Source organism: Triticum urartu, chromosome 1 (assembly GCF_003073215.2).
Source record: "Triticum urartu cultivar G1812 chromosome 1, Tu2.1, whole genome shotgun sequence".
NCBI classification, from domain to species: domain Eukaryota; kingdom Viridiplantae; phylum Streptophyta; class Magnoliopsida; order Poales; family Poaceae; genus Triticum; species Triticum urartu.
The window spans coordinates 561,036,428-561,051,094 of NC_053022.1; the positions used below are offsets into that span (position 1 = coordinate 561,036,428).

Here is a 14,667-nt window from a genome sequence, read left to right on the forward strand (position 1 = left end):
AAATGGCGCTTGGATCCACCTACGCCGGAGGCTCTAGGCACTCGAACGTGGCGCCACAATGTTAGGGGGTGGAGGCACGACCCATCCAGTGGTGCGGCATTCTCGTATGTTGTTAGGGGGGAGGACGCGAGTTGTGTCTGCCATGCGAGGCAAAGGGTGAGGGAGGTCATGGCAGCCCTCACGACTGAGGTCGTGTAGGTGGACTTGCACGCCGCCTTGGATGAGGCCCGCCTATCCACGCCTAACATCGACCTCACCTCCACCAACGACGTTCGGAACGCGGGCTTCGACGAGGAAGAGTAGGGCTTGGGAAAGGGAGACGCCTTATGTCCAATGTCCTACTGTACCTCGCCGGTAACCGGACATTCACTTTGCGGGACTCACGGCCGTCAGACAGGGATATCGAGGGAACAACAAGGACGACTGTCGACGAACGAAGATTAGACTAGGGTATACGTCGCATGTAATTGTATTGATTTGATATAAAAAAATTGAACTGATGGATTTGATGATTTGAAGTGGGAGGTATCCGGTTGTGGAATTGAACGGGATTGCATAACTTATTCCCCTAGCTCTCGCGACTAGGGTTTTCTTCCTCTGAGGCAACTCGTTCCCTCAGAGTGTTACGTCCGATCCCGATGATCCTTGCAGGGTTTCTCCCTACACTACGTCGCCTCGTTCGAGATGGCTTCCTCCTCGGATGCGAACTCAGCGACCAATGATGGCGGCGGTAGGGGTGGTTATGGTGGCGGCGGCTGTGCAACTACAGATCCCGATCTGGAAAACTTCTTCGACCAGTTGGATCTCAATGAGGAAGAATTTGATGATGTGGAGATTGATGATGACGACCCGGAAATCGAAGAGAGCGTCCGTTGGTTATCCCTTGCTAGGGTTCATACCGACAAAACCTTCTCGGCATCTTCCTTTTACAAGGAGATGCGGGCGGTGTGGAATCCTGCGCAGGGAGTCAGATTCCGCCCGGTCGGACCGAATAGATTTGTCGTCCAGGCAGCGTGCTTGGGTGACTGGGAGAGGATCATGAAGCAAGGACCGTGGTTGTTCCGCAACATGGCGGTACTATTGTGTAAGTACGATGGTTTCAGTCGAGCAGAAGAGGTGGTGTTTGATCACATGCCCATATGGCTCTAGATTCACAAGTTACCAGATCCCTACTGCAAGGATCACATAGTTGAGAAACTGTTGAAGGGAGCTGGGGAGATTTTGGAGATGCGTTTGAACGGCAATACAAGGGGGGACTATGTGAGGATTAGGGTTAACCATAACATCCAAAGCCCCCTCACTAAGTTTGTCAGTATTGTGCGAGCAAAGGAGAGGCAGGTGTACTTTGTTCGCTATGAGAAGTTAGCTCATTTTTGCAAAGTATGCGGACTGATAGGTCATGATCATAAGGAGTGTGGACAAGGCATACATGACAAGAAACAGATGAAGTATGGTGATTGGCTTTATGCGGATGGGTCGTCTAGACCAGGACAGAGTGCACCTGTAAGACAACCGGGACCATGACCGGCGGGCAAAGGGGATGGCCAGTCGCCTCCGTCAGCACCAAGAAAGGAGGCTTCAGATCCTGAAACCCTGGATACGGCGACAAGCCCTCTGAAACAGGCCGCGGGTAGGATGGAGGTTGACAAAGATGCAAGGAAGCGTCTGAATATGGATGATGCTGAGACGGGGCTTGGCAACATCTCAGGTGCCCCTAAGGCTACGTTGGCTATCACAGATGGTAGCGGGGTGGATGCTACAGAAAATAACTTGCCTGCCAGCAGTGACTCAAGCAACAAAAGGCTGAAAGTTTCGAAGGAAGGTGGAAACAATGAGATATCGGCAGCCTCCTTCGAGGAGGACCGCCGGACACAATGAATATCCTCGCATGGAACTGCCGGGGGGGAACCGCCAGACAGTTCGAGAGGTGTTGGCCCTCACTAAAGCTAACATCCCCAGTCTAGTTTTCTTAAGTGAGACTAGACAAGATGTAGTGAGAATGGAAAAGTTGAAGTGGAGATTGGGATTAAAAGGTTTCCATGGAGTGAGTTCGGACGGAAGAAGCGGTGGCTTAGGCCTCTTTTGGGATGAAGCCCTGAACGTGACTGTCTTGGACTCTTGTAGCCGCTATATTGATGTTCTTGTTGATGATGTGGGAGGTGGATCCTCGTGGAGAGGAACTTTTGTGTATGGAGAGCCTAGAACGGAGAATAGACACTTAATGTGGGATCACCTGGCTCGGCTGAGAGCAAGCTCGCAGGATCCATGGTTGGTTTGTGGCGATTTCAATGAAGCAATGTGGCAGCATGAGCATCTTTCCAGGACGCTGAGATCAGAAACGCAAATGCTAGCCTTCAGGGACTGCTTGCTGCTATGTGAACTTGAAGATCTGGGATTTTCAGGCATTCCTTACACATACAATAATGGACATGAAGGAAATCGTAATGTGCAAGTAAGACTGGATCGCGCTTGTGCGGATGAGGCGTGGCGTGACCTTTTCCCTTATACACAGGTGGTCCATCTAGCAACACTGTGCTCTGACCATAGCCCAGCCCTAATCCGTATGGGAGGGGTTCAGATGGCAAAGCAACATGAACAAGCACCACGTTATGAAATTATATGGGAAAGACACCCGGCTCTGGCAGAGGTGGTGTCGCGATCATGGGCTGGAAATCCTCAACTAGGCGATCTGGGTTCGGTCGCGGAAGCTCTGAAAAAGCTCATGAAGGATCTAAAGGCATGGAGTAGGGCAAATTTTGGCAACGTATTAAAGGAGATTGAGGCCTTGCGAGGTCAACTAGCGAAGTTACAGTTGGATGGGGCCGATCATTCTCAAATTTGGCTCAAGATGAACCAACTTGATGAACTCCTCTACCGAGAGGAGATGATGTGGCTCCAAAGGTCACGGATCACGTGGCTTAAGGAGGGGGAACGTAATACTAAATATCTCCATCGCCGGGCAGTGTGGAGGGCGCGGAGGAATTATATCCAATGCCTACGTAGAGCAGATGGGACTTGGTGTAATGCACCAACTGATATGGAGAGAATGGCATCCTCATATTTTCAGGAAGTCTACACTAAGGATCCTACCCTTGATTATTCTGTGGTTCTGGATTGTATTCTTCCAAAGGTCAACCAAGGAATGAACATGGCTCTTGATGCTCCATATTCAGAAGTGGAGATCTCAGATGCGTTATTCCAAATCGGGCCACTAAAAGCCCCGGGTGTTGATGGCTTTCCGGCCCGGTTTTACCAGAGAAACTAGAATGATTTAAAAAAGGACATCATTGGTGCAGTACAAAAATTCTTTGTGAGTGGTACTATGCCCGAGGGAGTCAATGAAACGGTGATCGTGTTGATCCCGAAGATTCAGCACCCACAAGAATTGAAAGATTTTCGCCCAATCAGTCTGTGCAATGTGGTTTATAAAATTGTTTCGAAGTGTATGGTGAATAGGTTGAGACCCCTACTGGGGGAGTTGATATCTGAAAATCATAGTGCTTTCGTTCCTGGGAGACTTATCACAGACAATTCAATAATTGCTTTTGAATGCATACATCATATTCAGTCTCTAAAGGAAAATGACCCTGCTTTTTGTGCCTACAAGCTCGATCTATCTAAAGCATATGACCGAGTCGATTGGGTGTTTTTGGAGAAGGCCTTACACAAATGGGGTTTTTCACCTGCTTGGATTGCCCGGGTTATGGCCTGCGTCTCCTCAGTAACATATTCGATGAAGTTCAATGGCAAGATCTTAGAGTCTTTCACCCCGTCGAGAGGGCTACGACAAGGTGACCCGTTGTCCCCCTTCCTTTTCCTGTTCATTGCTGATGCATTCCCGGTTTTGTTAAATAAAGAGATGAATGAGGATGGTCTTAGAGGGGTGAAGATTTGTAGAAGGGCCCGGAGATCTCTCATCTACTATTTGCAGATGATTCACTTTTGTTTTTTGAAGCTTCAGAACAGCAGGCACACATGGTGAAAGGTTTGTTGAACACCTATGCGCTGGCCACGGGCCAGTTAATTAATCCAGCAAAGTGTTCCATCCTTTTCTCAGAATCCTGCTTACCTGCGGTGGTGGATGAAGTGAAGACAATTCCGGAAATTGAACAAGAGGTGTTTGAGCCTAAATACCTTGGTTTGCCGGTGTCGGAAGGTAGAATGAATAAGGGAAAATTTGAAACGGTACAAGATAGATTAAGGAAGAGATTGATTGACTGGAGCAAACAGTATATGTCATCTGGTAATAAGGAAATCCTGATAAAATCAGTTGCCCAGGCGATCCCATCTTATGTCATGAGTGTCTTTAAGCTCCCAGTTTTAGTGTGTGACGAGTTAACCCGGCTTATGCGTCAGTACTGGTGGGGTGTTGAGAAAGGAAAAAAACAAGATGGCGTGGCTCAGTTGGGATAAAATGAGGTTACCAAAGTCAATGGGTGGTATGGGATTTAGAGATATGAGAGCGTTTAACCAGGCGCTTCTTGCTAAGCAAGCCTGGCGTCTCATTGATACTGCGGGAAGTCTATGTGCCAGATTGTTGAAGTCCAAGTACTTTCCCTTAGGCAACCTTTTAGATACGGTTTTCCCTAACCAGGGGTCGGCAGTCTGGAAGGGTATATTACATGGCCTCGAGTTACTAAAGACAGGAGTTATTTGGCGAGTGGGTAATGGTTCAAATATAAGAACCTGGAGGGATCCATGGATACCGAGAGCATCTTCGTCCAGACCTATAACTCCAAAGCGAACGTCCCGACTAAATCGTGTCTCTGACTTTTTGGACGGGAGTGGTGCATGGAGGATGGATAGGTTGTCACAGCATTTTTGGCAAATGGATGTTGATCACATTCTGAAAATAAGAATGTCCCCGAGGCAACGTGATGATTTTATCTCATGGTTCCCGGAGAAGAATGGAAGGTTTTCAGTAAAGAGTGCCTATAAATTGGCTACAAGTGCTCATGATGCTGCCTACGCAGGGGGGTCATCTTCAGATGTACCAAACGGCACGAGGTCAATCTGGAACTGTGTTTGGAAAGCGTCAGTGCCACAGAAGATGAAGATATCGGTTTGGAAAGTGGTGGTCGGGGCCTTGCCGACGGCAGCATGCAAGAAGTACAGACATGTTTCTAAGCGGTCTACTTGCCCGCTATGTGGTGTGGAGGAGGAGAATGAGTTACATGCCTTAATCACGTGCGATCATGCACGTACCCTGTGGACACACATGCGGGAAAGGTGGCCTCTCCCTTCGGATAATATATTGATTAATACTGGCAAGGAGTGGCTCCTGAATTTGCTCATGCAATGTTCGGATCAGGTTCGTGACATGGTGATCATGCTGCTCTGGAGGATATGGCAGCTGCGGAATGACTGCGCACATGGCAAGGAGGTGCCAGCAGCGGCGGCAACAGTGGAGTATCTGGATAGTTATTACAAATCCATGTGGCTCGCTAGTCGCTTTACCACGGAAGAAATAATAAAAGGTAAAATGCTGGTCTCGGAGCAGAAGACCGACACTCAAATCAAACAACTAGCGCCACCATGGCCGGCTCCTAAGACGGGGACCGTCGCGCTCTCTGTTGATGGGTCCTTCCGACAGGGAGATGGGTCAGCAGCAACCGGAATCGTGTTGAGAGATGGATCAGGTACGATGTTACTAGCGGCTTATCGTTACATGTTTGATTGTAATGATGCATTGGAGGCGGAGATCCATGCTATCATGCAGGGTATGGCCTTGGCTATTCAACACACAGTTCTTCCGGTGGTGGTACAGTCGGACTCGGCGACTGCTCTTTCAGTATTGACGAATGATGATCTCACCAAATCAGCATATGGGCATTTGATACTGGAGATTAAAGACTTGATGAAGGAAAGGGAGTTTTTACCTCGGAAATTACATCGTAGTCAGAATAGTGTTGCAGATCGGTTGGCAAACTATAGCCGCACCGAGAGAACCACGGCTGTGTGAGTTCATTCGGTTCCACCATGTATTGAGGACCTTTGGCCTCTGAATTGTAACACCGTGACTTTCTAATAAAACTCCCTTTCACCCCGCAAAAAAAAAGGTTGTGGAATTGAACATCTGAGTGCTGATATGTCACAGTACGCGGATGGGTCCGCGACAGGGTCTGAGGAGCACGTACGGACGTGCAGGGGCACGCCGCGGGTTCTGGGTGGGGGAACCGTGCTCGCCAAGTCGCGGAGCACGGTCACTCACAGCTGTCCAAGGCGGCAACACGCACCACACACACTTGAGACTTGACACGGAGACTGCCGGGCGGGCCCCACCGGATCTTCTCGACCCTGGCGCCGCGTGCCGCGCCGTGGCCAGTGACGTCCTCCTCCGCCTCTTCTCTCTCCACCCTCCACGCCCAAATGCGCACCAAATCGAGCGCCGCCACATCCCTCCTCCGGCGGCACGCAGGCAGGCGGCGCTGCTCGACCAACTCGCAGGTCAGGTGCAGTCCGGTCCATCCTCCCGCGCGGCTGCTTCGATCAAATACGTACTCGATCGATCGGTCCGTGATTGATTATTTCAGTTGCGTTCGCTTGATCGGAGGTCTCCGTCCTTCGTTTTCTGGGTGGGCATTGCGAGTGATTTTCCTTTTTGTTCGCCGCCGTGGATCGGGCGCTTCGTTGCGTTTGTTGCTGCCGATGCGTCTGAGATCACCTTCTGATCCTGCGCTTTGGTTCCGATTGCGATCGAGTTCTTCCGATTTCTCAAACCATGGGTGCAATGCAGCGATCGTGGGCGGTTACGGATGCTACCAGCAGTTCGTGTGCTGCAGTAGCGATTTATTTATGGGATTTTCGTCCAATATACTTGTGACATTCCGATCCATTTGGCTTCGCTGCAGGTGCAGGGACCCGCCGCCGCCGCCGCAATGCAGGAAGCTCCCCTCCACCCGGCCCACCCCGTGCCCTTCGGCCCCAGACTGCCGGCCTTCCGCGATCGCCGCCTCTGCCCCCCCACCGCCGACGGGCCCTTCTTCTACGGCGGCTGCACCCCCTTCGTCCCGAGCCCCAGGCCGTCCCCGCTCGGGCGCGGCAGCCCCCCCTTCACCCCGAGCCCCAGGTCCTCGTCGCCCGGCACCCCCTGGGTCCTCCTCGGCCTCTTCCTCCTCCGGCTCCCGCGTCGACGCGGCGGCCACGGAGCATGGCCTGCGCATGGCCCGCCTCGCGCTGCAGTACCAGGACTTCGCCAACCGCTACCAGCTCTGCCTCTCCCACCTCGCCGACGCCGCGCGCGAGGCCGCCGCCATCCGCCACGACAACTCCGGCCTCCGCCTCGCCAACAACGTCCTCGCCAGCCGCTTCGCCGTGCTCGGCGGCAACCAGGCCTCAGCCGTCGCGCTGGCCGAGCAGCTCCACCGCCTCCACCTCGGGCAGATGCAGGCGCAGGCAGTGCCCGCTCCCCCGGTGCTGCCCATGCCCATGGCGCCGCGCCTCGCCTCCTCGGCCGAGAAGCTGCGCCCCCTCCACCCCGGGCAGATGCAGGCGCAGGTCGTGCCGGCTCCCCCGCCGATGCCCAGGGCGCGGCCCGCCTCCCCGGCCGAGAAGCACGCGGCGATGCCCAAGAGCATCTCCATCCGCTCCAACGGCTACCTGAAGATGGACAGGAACGGCAAGCATCGCGTGACGGCGCCGGTGAACGTCGGCTCGGTGAGATCATCGAAACCCAACCCCTCCATTCCTGCAACCCAATCCCGCGGCTCTGTGCCAATCCAGTCCATGACGCTCACGTGTTCGAGCATTTGCTTGTGTCGATGCAATGCGAGCAGCAGCGCGTGTTCGTGGGCGTGGACGGCGCCAAGGCGGAGGAGCACCAGGGCCGCGGCGGGGAGAAGGGCGGTCAGGTCGCCACGGCTGCCGACGGGCTGCAGTTCGAGGTGTACAGCCAGGGCATGTTCAAGACGGAGCTGTGCAACAAGTGGGAGGAGAGCGGGGCGTGCCCGTACGGCGACCAGTGCCAGTTCGCGCACGGCATCGCAGAGCTCCGCCCCATCATCCGCCACCCGCGCTACAAGACCCAGGTCTGCCGCATGGTCATCGGCGGCGCCATCTGCCCCTACGGCCACCGCTGCCACTTCCGCCACTCCATCACCCCCGCTGACTACATCCCCCTCCTCCACCCCTGATCGCTACACATGGCACTGCTCCATCGCCGACGGCCACTCACTCTGCTCGCTTCATTCCCTCACTCCTTCCTCCCCCTTCATAAACTATACATATGCCACATTGGAAAACAAACCAAAAACACCAAAATGGGAGACGTAAATAAGGCAAACTTTGATTTAGATGCACAGAAGCAAACGGCACTTGAGTCAAGAGAGTTAGGACATGCAGGAAAAAATGTGAATATTTGAGCTGCTTATTGGTGGGTTACTTTACATTGGGATTGATCTGGGATTCTGGATCATCAGAGAGGTAAATTATGTGTTGGGGGGTTGTTTCTTACATGGTCTGTTATATAGCCAATCGGTTACATTTACATGATCTTTGTTTCTTAGTTAATTTTCAAGAGGAATTTATGGACGTAGCCTTGTCAACAAATCTGTTAGTATTTGAGTACACCATTGGTGTTATTTTGATACTGTCTTGTGGAAGGAAGTTCAGGCTACTTGAGACTTCAGTTATATTGTATTTCTGGACAATTGGAGAAATGAGTTACTCCTATATGATTTTTGAAGGATGTCGAGCATAGATGCCAATGATATGATTTGCCTATAGTTTCTGTGGGTTACATGGGGGGTTGATCTGGGATTCTGGATCATCGGATAGGCCAATTTATATGTTGGGGGGGTTCTTTCTTACATGGTTTTGCTATATAGCCATTGGTTACAGTTACACGAACTTGCTCCTTGGTCGCATTTTGAGAGGAAATTAGTTGCGTAGTGTTGTAACTAAATCTGAGTATATCATTGGTGTGATTTTGGTACTGTCTTCTGGAAGGAATTTCAGGCTATTTCAGACTTCAGTTGTATTGTTTTTCTAGACAGTTGGAGAAATGAGTTTGGAGTATATGATTTTTAAGGAGCATGTCAAGCATAGATACTAGTGATATAATTTGCCTATAGTTTCTGTGGCTCTGTTTTCTCCTCATCTTTAAGCTTGATGTTCCAGTTCCTAACTGCAGTCTGTCGGTCTAGCACTGCATTGTCTAGGTTTTTAAGGGAGCTGGCGGTCAATTACTTCACTGCTTGAGATCTTGTGTCTGTTCCGTAAACGATGAGTAATGATGGATGTGTGACTTTGTTTACTTAGAATTGCCACACATACGATGAAATCTTGTCCGATTTTGTTACGACGATGCATTGAACCGTGAATATGTGCTAATCAACGGTAGCTATGCTATGTCATATCAAAATCATACATAATGCGTTGTACATGAAGCAGCGCTCTTGTTTCCTAGTTGCCTTTCTAGTGTAGATTACTACTGAAGTAGAGCCGCAACTGGACGTGTTACCTGCAGATTTTTTAGTTGCCTTTCCATATTGTTTGTTTGTAGTCTCTATTGGTCTGCTCTGTCTACAACTTTAGCCTTGATGTAACTGCATTATCGGTGTAGCGATGTAACCAAATCTGTTATACTTCAGTACATCATTGCGGTTGTTAATTGGCTACCGTCTTCTTGGAAGTGCAGTCGACTTCAGACTTTGGTTGTATCGTTTTCCTGAACAGTCGGAGAAATGACTCGTATGATTTTTTGAGGAACATGTCCAGCATGGATGCCAATGATATGGCTTGTGTATAGTTTCTGTTGCTCTTTTTTCTCCGGGCCATTAAGCCTGTTGTTCCAGTTGGAGCGGTCTGTCGGACAAGGGCTCGACTGTTTGAGATCTCGTGTTTGTTTCTTAAACAGTGATTAACGACGAATGCTCCACTTTGTTTCGTAGTTGCAGTCTGTCAGCCTAGCACCAAAAATGATTGTTCGGTGGCTGGGGATTTATCTGCGTTCTAACGATGCGAGACAATGAGTTATTAGATCTTGCTGCCTCATAGACATTGAGAAATGCCTGATGGATGGGCAAGTCTTACTCTGAATTGCTTTTGCAACCTGGGTCTTTGTGGACTGCTTTGGTTGATCCGTTCAAGTGCAAGTACTGAATGATAAAATTGGTTTACATTTAGCTCTTTGAGCGGTTATCTATGGGTTACAGTACATTGTGTCGATCTGGGATTCTGGACCATCGGATAGGTGAAATTGTATGTTTGGTGGGGTTATTTGTTACATAGCCATTAGTTACATACATGATCTTGTTATAGTTTCTTAGTTGCCTTCTGAGAGGGAATTGTTGCTTTAACTTTTTTTTTCTTCAAAAAGGAGGGTCGACATCTGGCCTCTGCATTCGACGATGCACACAGTCAAACAATTATTGCTCTGACTGAATATGTTGTGTGCATATATCATTGAAGTGTATATAGGTGACTTCGGACTTCAATTGTACGTACTGTTTTCATCCTGGAAGATTGAAGAAATGAGTTGCAGTTTTTGAGGAAGCTAGATGCCATATTGTTAATTCATTTATACTATTTATTTAATCTCCCAGCTGCAGTCTGTCGGTCTAGCATTGCAATGGTTGGTTACTTAGCCTGGGTTTACAAATTACAAGGAACCTAGTGTATCTAGTGTTATGTACCTGACGGAGAATGACTTGATATTGTATCTAGTGTAGTTTCATGGGCAGACTGATGATGGATGTTGCGAGCGTTCATTGTTTCTGCACCCTACGTACGTATCAAGATCAAGACTCTGTTTGCCGACAGACTAACCGCAGCGTCTCCTGTTTTGTTTCTCTGGTTGAGAGTAGTCTGACATCGCCGTGGCGGCAAGTTTGGGTGGGCTATATTGCACTGAACTGCACTGCACTGGGTATGCACATTCAAGTCATGCACGGACAGCAGCATTTCCAGTGTCCAATTCCATCCACCTCCTACAAAGAACACAGCCACACCACCAGACTCAATTACTCTACATGGAGAACTCATCTCTGCGGCAAAATTTACCACACTTGTGTTAAGATCTGCGCACCTTCACAACTCAGGATCAGCATCAACCTTCGTCTTGTTAGTGTTTGAGCATGTGTAGATGAGATAGCTGCAAACGACGCTTCATCGAACACAGGCACAATTAGAGCGACGTGAGAAGCAAGTGGGTCATCTTGGCATGGGGTTGCTTACTACTATCACTGGCCAATGCTTACCAATGTCTGTGGGTTGGACGGTGGTCTATTGCATCTTTTCATGGGCTGCATCCGACGTAGCAATGTATTGGAGTGCATTGTAAGGCCTTCTTTGGTTTAGAGGAATCTTGTAGAAATTTCATAGGATAGAATTTCTATAGGAAAAATTCATTTAGAGCCCTTTGGTTTGTTTGAATGGAATCCTATTTTTATAAAGGAATTTTTCCTATCCTCTACATTTCATAGGAAAATAAATGTTAGCCTAAACTGAATGGAAAAAATCCTATGATGTGAATCAAAGGGCATATCCTTTCCTATTCCTACTCATAGGATTTGAGAGTAATCTCATTTCCTATGATTTTCCTATTTCTACGATTTTCCTACCCTATGAACCAAATGAGGCCTAAATTTGTTTTGTGTTTTAGGCACCCACACATTTTAGTCGAGTGTTCTGCCTTTGCTACAAGTAAAAAATAAAAACAGCAGTGAAATAACAACAGTAGGAAAACATAGAGAAGAATCTAGTAAAGGTGGGAAAATATTTTTTTAAAAATGCTACTACAAGTAAGCACTTCCTTGCTTATTCCAAAAGTGATTTTTACCTGGCACACGTGTCACTAAAAAGACAAAACACGAATTGCAGATGAAGCTTATTCATTTCAGCGGTGGACTTGGGCCGGATTCGATGGTGTAGCTGCCCAGCTGCCCAGGCCGTTCCCCCACTCCTAGTCGGCTGCACCTACAGGGGGAGAGTATCAGGTGATACGGAGGCTTAGATGCTCCCATGATACGAGCCTATTTAGAGCCATTGGATCTGAGATCCGACGGACCAGAAGCTCGTATCATGGGAGCATCTAAGTCATGGTATCACCTCGTATCATGGCATCTAGTCCGCAGTAGGCCTTGAGCTTGTCGTCATGGCGAGCACCCTTCTCAGAGACGCAGAAGCGAACGAACTCGTCGTAGTCGTAGTCCCTGAAGCGGCGAGGGTGGCCGCCGGCCTCGTCCACGAGCTCGTCGCGCACCCGGATCGTCGGCTCGCCGGGGACGGAGAAGAGGATGGCCGAGTACCTCGTCGCGTCCCCGCCCACGCTTATCCGGTGGAACGGCGCGTGCACACGGTCGTTGGACCACGCCTGCATGCATGCGCAATCCAAGCTCAGAGGTTAGTTAGTTTGTGCTGGTATGGTCGACGGAGTGCAGTGTGCTGGACACTTTGTCGTACCCGGAGAGCGTTGCCGGCCATGACGACGAGCGACGCCGGCGAGGACGGCCGGACGAGGATCCATCGGCCGTCCCTGGCCTGCATCTCCAGCCCGTCGACCTCGTGCTGGCACACCACGCTCAGCGAGTTGGTGTCCTGGTGCGACCCGTACCGCACCTCCCTTGCCTTCTCGTCGGCGGTCGGCGCCCCGTACTCTGACATCCGGAACAGGTGCCAGAAGGGCGCGCTCTGGGTCTGGGCCTCGTCGACGGCCACCCCGAGCGCCTCCATGACCATCCGCCGCACCGCCCCCTCCAGCTCCGCCATCCGCGCCGCCGCCCCGTGGACAGTCTCGCTGCCGTCGGCGCGCCAGAGCAAGAGTAAATTAATCCGTAGATCTCTGAGCGTGAGCTTCCGGCCGGCGAACCTTTTAACCAACCAATTCACGCCGCCGGGGATGACATGTACTTACCAGAAGGCGGCGTTGTCGGCGGCGGGGAACAAGAGGTCGGCGAAGGCCTGGACGTCGCCGAGCTCGGGCCCGTCGACAATGGCGAGGCTCTCGTAGGCGTGGAGGCCCGGGAGGCCCCCGAGGTAGCCGTGGAAGGGCTTTCCCGGTCCGTAGTGGTTGTGGCGCTTGGCGTCCACAGGCAGCGCGAAGAGCGGGCGGACGGCGCCGTGGAAGAGCGCGGCGCGCTGCGCCGGGGCGAGCGCCGGGTAGTGCGCGTCGAAGCAGCCGAAGGTGGCCAGCGCGTCCATCACCTGCGCTCGCGTCGCGTCCCACCGCCCCGTCCCCGGCACCGACGCGTCCACGCCGGAGAAGTCGATCCTCGGCAGCTCCCCCGCCTCCGCGCCCATGGTGCTCCTCGCCGCCTCTCGAAGTCTCGATCGATCTCAGCTTGGCAGCTCGGGTGAGAGTCTGACCGACTGCGATGGGGTTGGTGGCGATGGATCGAGTGGAGCTCAACGCACGTAGCCGCCACAGTTGACTCCCTGTGCATATGAAAATGGAAAGATTCCATTTCCCGGAAAAAGAATAATAACGAAATATGTACTGTATGAACCAATCAATCAGATAATAGTACTAGTTTAGATCAGAGTTTGTCCTTTCATTTGCATTTGTACTGATTATAAATTTCAAAAATCGGTGACCAAATTTGTAACGTTACTAACATTATTTGGCTAGACCACCAGAGGATAGCATAAACAAAAATTATGTTGCTATCTCGTAGGCACTTCAGTACAAGAATTGGAGTTGCTGCCAAGAAAAATCGCATTGTTGTGCTGTGAGAGAGAAGCGACTGATCACAGGGCTTCATTATACTCAGTCGCCTGAGATTTAACGAAATCTTAGTCCATGTTATATTCGTAAGATCTTACAGATTCGTGTAAAAAAGAATTCTTTTTTTTATTGTTCTGTCACTTAATTAAGTATTAGTCGACTGAGATCTAGCCACACTCATTTCAAAACACGTAAGTTTAAGTGCCGAGAGAAGGGAAATGGTTCAAGCATTAAAAGTGAAAAAAAAAATCTAATGATGAGTTTGAAAGAGGTGCGGCAATGTAGACGTGCATTAGGTGGAAGTGGAACTCTTCAAGTTCATGGTGCACCCATCGTACTATGTTAAAAAAAAGTCCATGGTGCTCCGTGGACTGTGACCCATGAAGATTTTAAGTGAAAAATGGATAGTTTGTAAATTCTACTCCCTCGAGTTCACGGCGACAAGATCTTCAAAATCAGATAGAGGAAGGAGGTACCATTACATGCTAGTAGCTATTATGAATTATGCAATCTTAGTTTGGTCGATTGGTATTATGTATAAAGCAATGCATTAATTTGATAATCAAGTTTCTTTTTGCTACAGAAGTCAAAAAGGAAACAAAAGGCAACAACAGTTAAGGGGGTAAATTCCTTTTTCAAGCCAATTTCTTCGACTCCAACCTTCAATATTGCCGACGTTGAAAATGTAAATCCATACGAGGATCAACCTATTGCAAATAGCAATACTTATCATCAAGATGTTGTGGCATTGGGAGAAGTCGCGGAACAAAGTAGAATTGGAAGCACAACTTTATGAAAGGGACCCTGTAAATTTATGAACTCCCTCCTGATAAAAAAAATAAGCATGAAAAATTTGTATTCTGGAGGGTACTTATCAACCATGCATGAGAGAATATCCATACATGATCATTCTATTTTTTGGAGAGCAATTGTACAAACATATGCAAAACTGGTTGCAGAAGCCAGACTAAACCTTTAAGGGTTTTTTCGCAAAAAGGATCAAA

General features: G+C 49.8%; 2 protein-coding genes across 5 annotated transcripts; one reads left to right on the plus strand and one right to left on the minus strand.

Moving 5' to 3' along the window:
* Positions 1-6,255: 6,255 nt before the first annotated feature.
* Positions 6,256-8,593, plus strand: LOC125530216 (zinc finger CCCH domain-containing protein 39-like). Of its 2 annotated transcripts, none has more exons than XM_048694623.1 (3): positions 6,256-6,452; positions 6,852-7,656; positions 7,779-8,593. In XM_048694623.1, exons 1-3 carry the CDS (start codon positions 6,370-6,372, stop codon positions 8,130-8,132), a joined length of 1,242 nt encoding a protein of 413 aa, XP_048550580.1. In that variant the 5' UTR covers positions 6,256-6,369; the 3' UTR covers positions 8,133-8,593. The 2 variants fall into 2 exon arrangements, with proteins under 2 accessions (XP_048550580.1, XP_048550575.1); XM_048694618.1 differs by having other exon boundaries at positions 6,262-6,452; positions 7,776-8,593.
* A 3,109-nt stretch (positions 8,594-11,702) lies between these two features.
* On the minus strand, positions 11,703-13,362 carry LOC125530236 (probable 2-oxoglutarate-dependent dioxygenase AOP1). 3 transcript variants are annotated; one of them, XM_048694630.1, is made up of 4 exons: positions 12,854-13,362; positions 12,403-12,736; positions 12,049-12,313; positions 11,703-11,956 (listed from the first exon to the last, which is right to left on the minus strand). In XM_048694630.1, exons 1-4 carry the CDS (start codon positions 13,237-13,239, stop codon positions 11,832-11,834), a joined length of 1,110 nt encoding a protein of 369 aa, XP_048550587.1. In that variant the 5' UTR covers positions 13,240-13,362; the 3' UTR covers positions 11,703-11,831. The 3 variants fall into 3 exon arrangements, with proteins under 3 accessions (XP_048550587.1, XP_048550601.1, XP_048550595.1); XM_048694644.1 differs by having other exon boundaries at positions 11,703-11,916; positions 12,854-13,361; XM_048694638.1 differs by having other exon boundaries at positions 11,703-12,313; positions 12,854-13,361.
* Positions 13,363-14,667: the final 1,305 nt, after the last annotated feature.

Coding starts and splice junctions, on each gene's coding strand:
- LOC125530216 (XM_048694618.1), top strand. CDS start 6,370: ATGCGCACCAAATCGAGCGCCGCCACATCCCTCCTCCGGCGGCACGCA. Junction 6,453..6,851: donor TCGACCAACTCGCAGGTCAG/GTGCAGTCCGGT, acceptor GCTTCGCTGCAG/GTGCAGGGACCCGCCGCCGC. Junction 7,657..7,775: donor CGCCGGTGAACGTCGGCTCG/GTGAGATCATCG, acceptor CAATGCGAGCAG/CAGCGCGTGTTCGTGGGCGT.
- LOC125530236 (XM_048694630.1), bottom strand. CDS start 13,239: ATGGGCGCGGAGGCGGGGGAGCTGCCGAGGATCGACTTCTCCGGCGTG. Junction 12,737..12,853: donor GCCGACAACGCCGCCTTCTG/GTAAGTACATGT, acceptor CGCCGACGGCAG/CGAGACTGTCCACGGGGCGG. Junction 12,314..12,402: donor TGGCCGGCAACGCTCTCCGG/GTACGACAAAGT, acceptor GCATGCATGCAG/GCGTGGTCCAACGACCGTGT.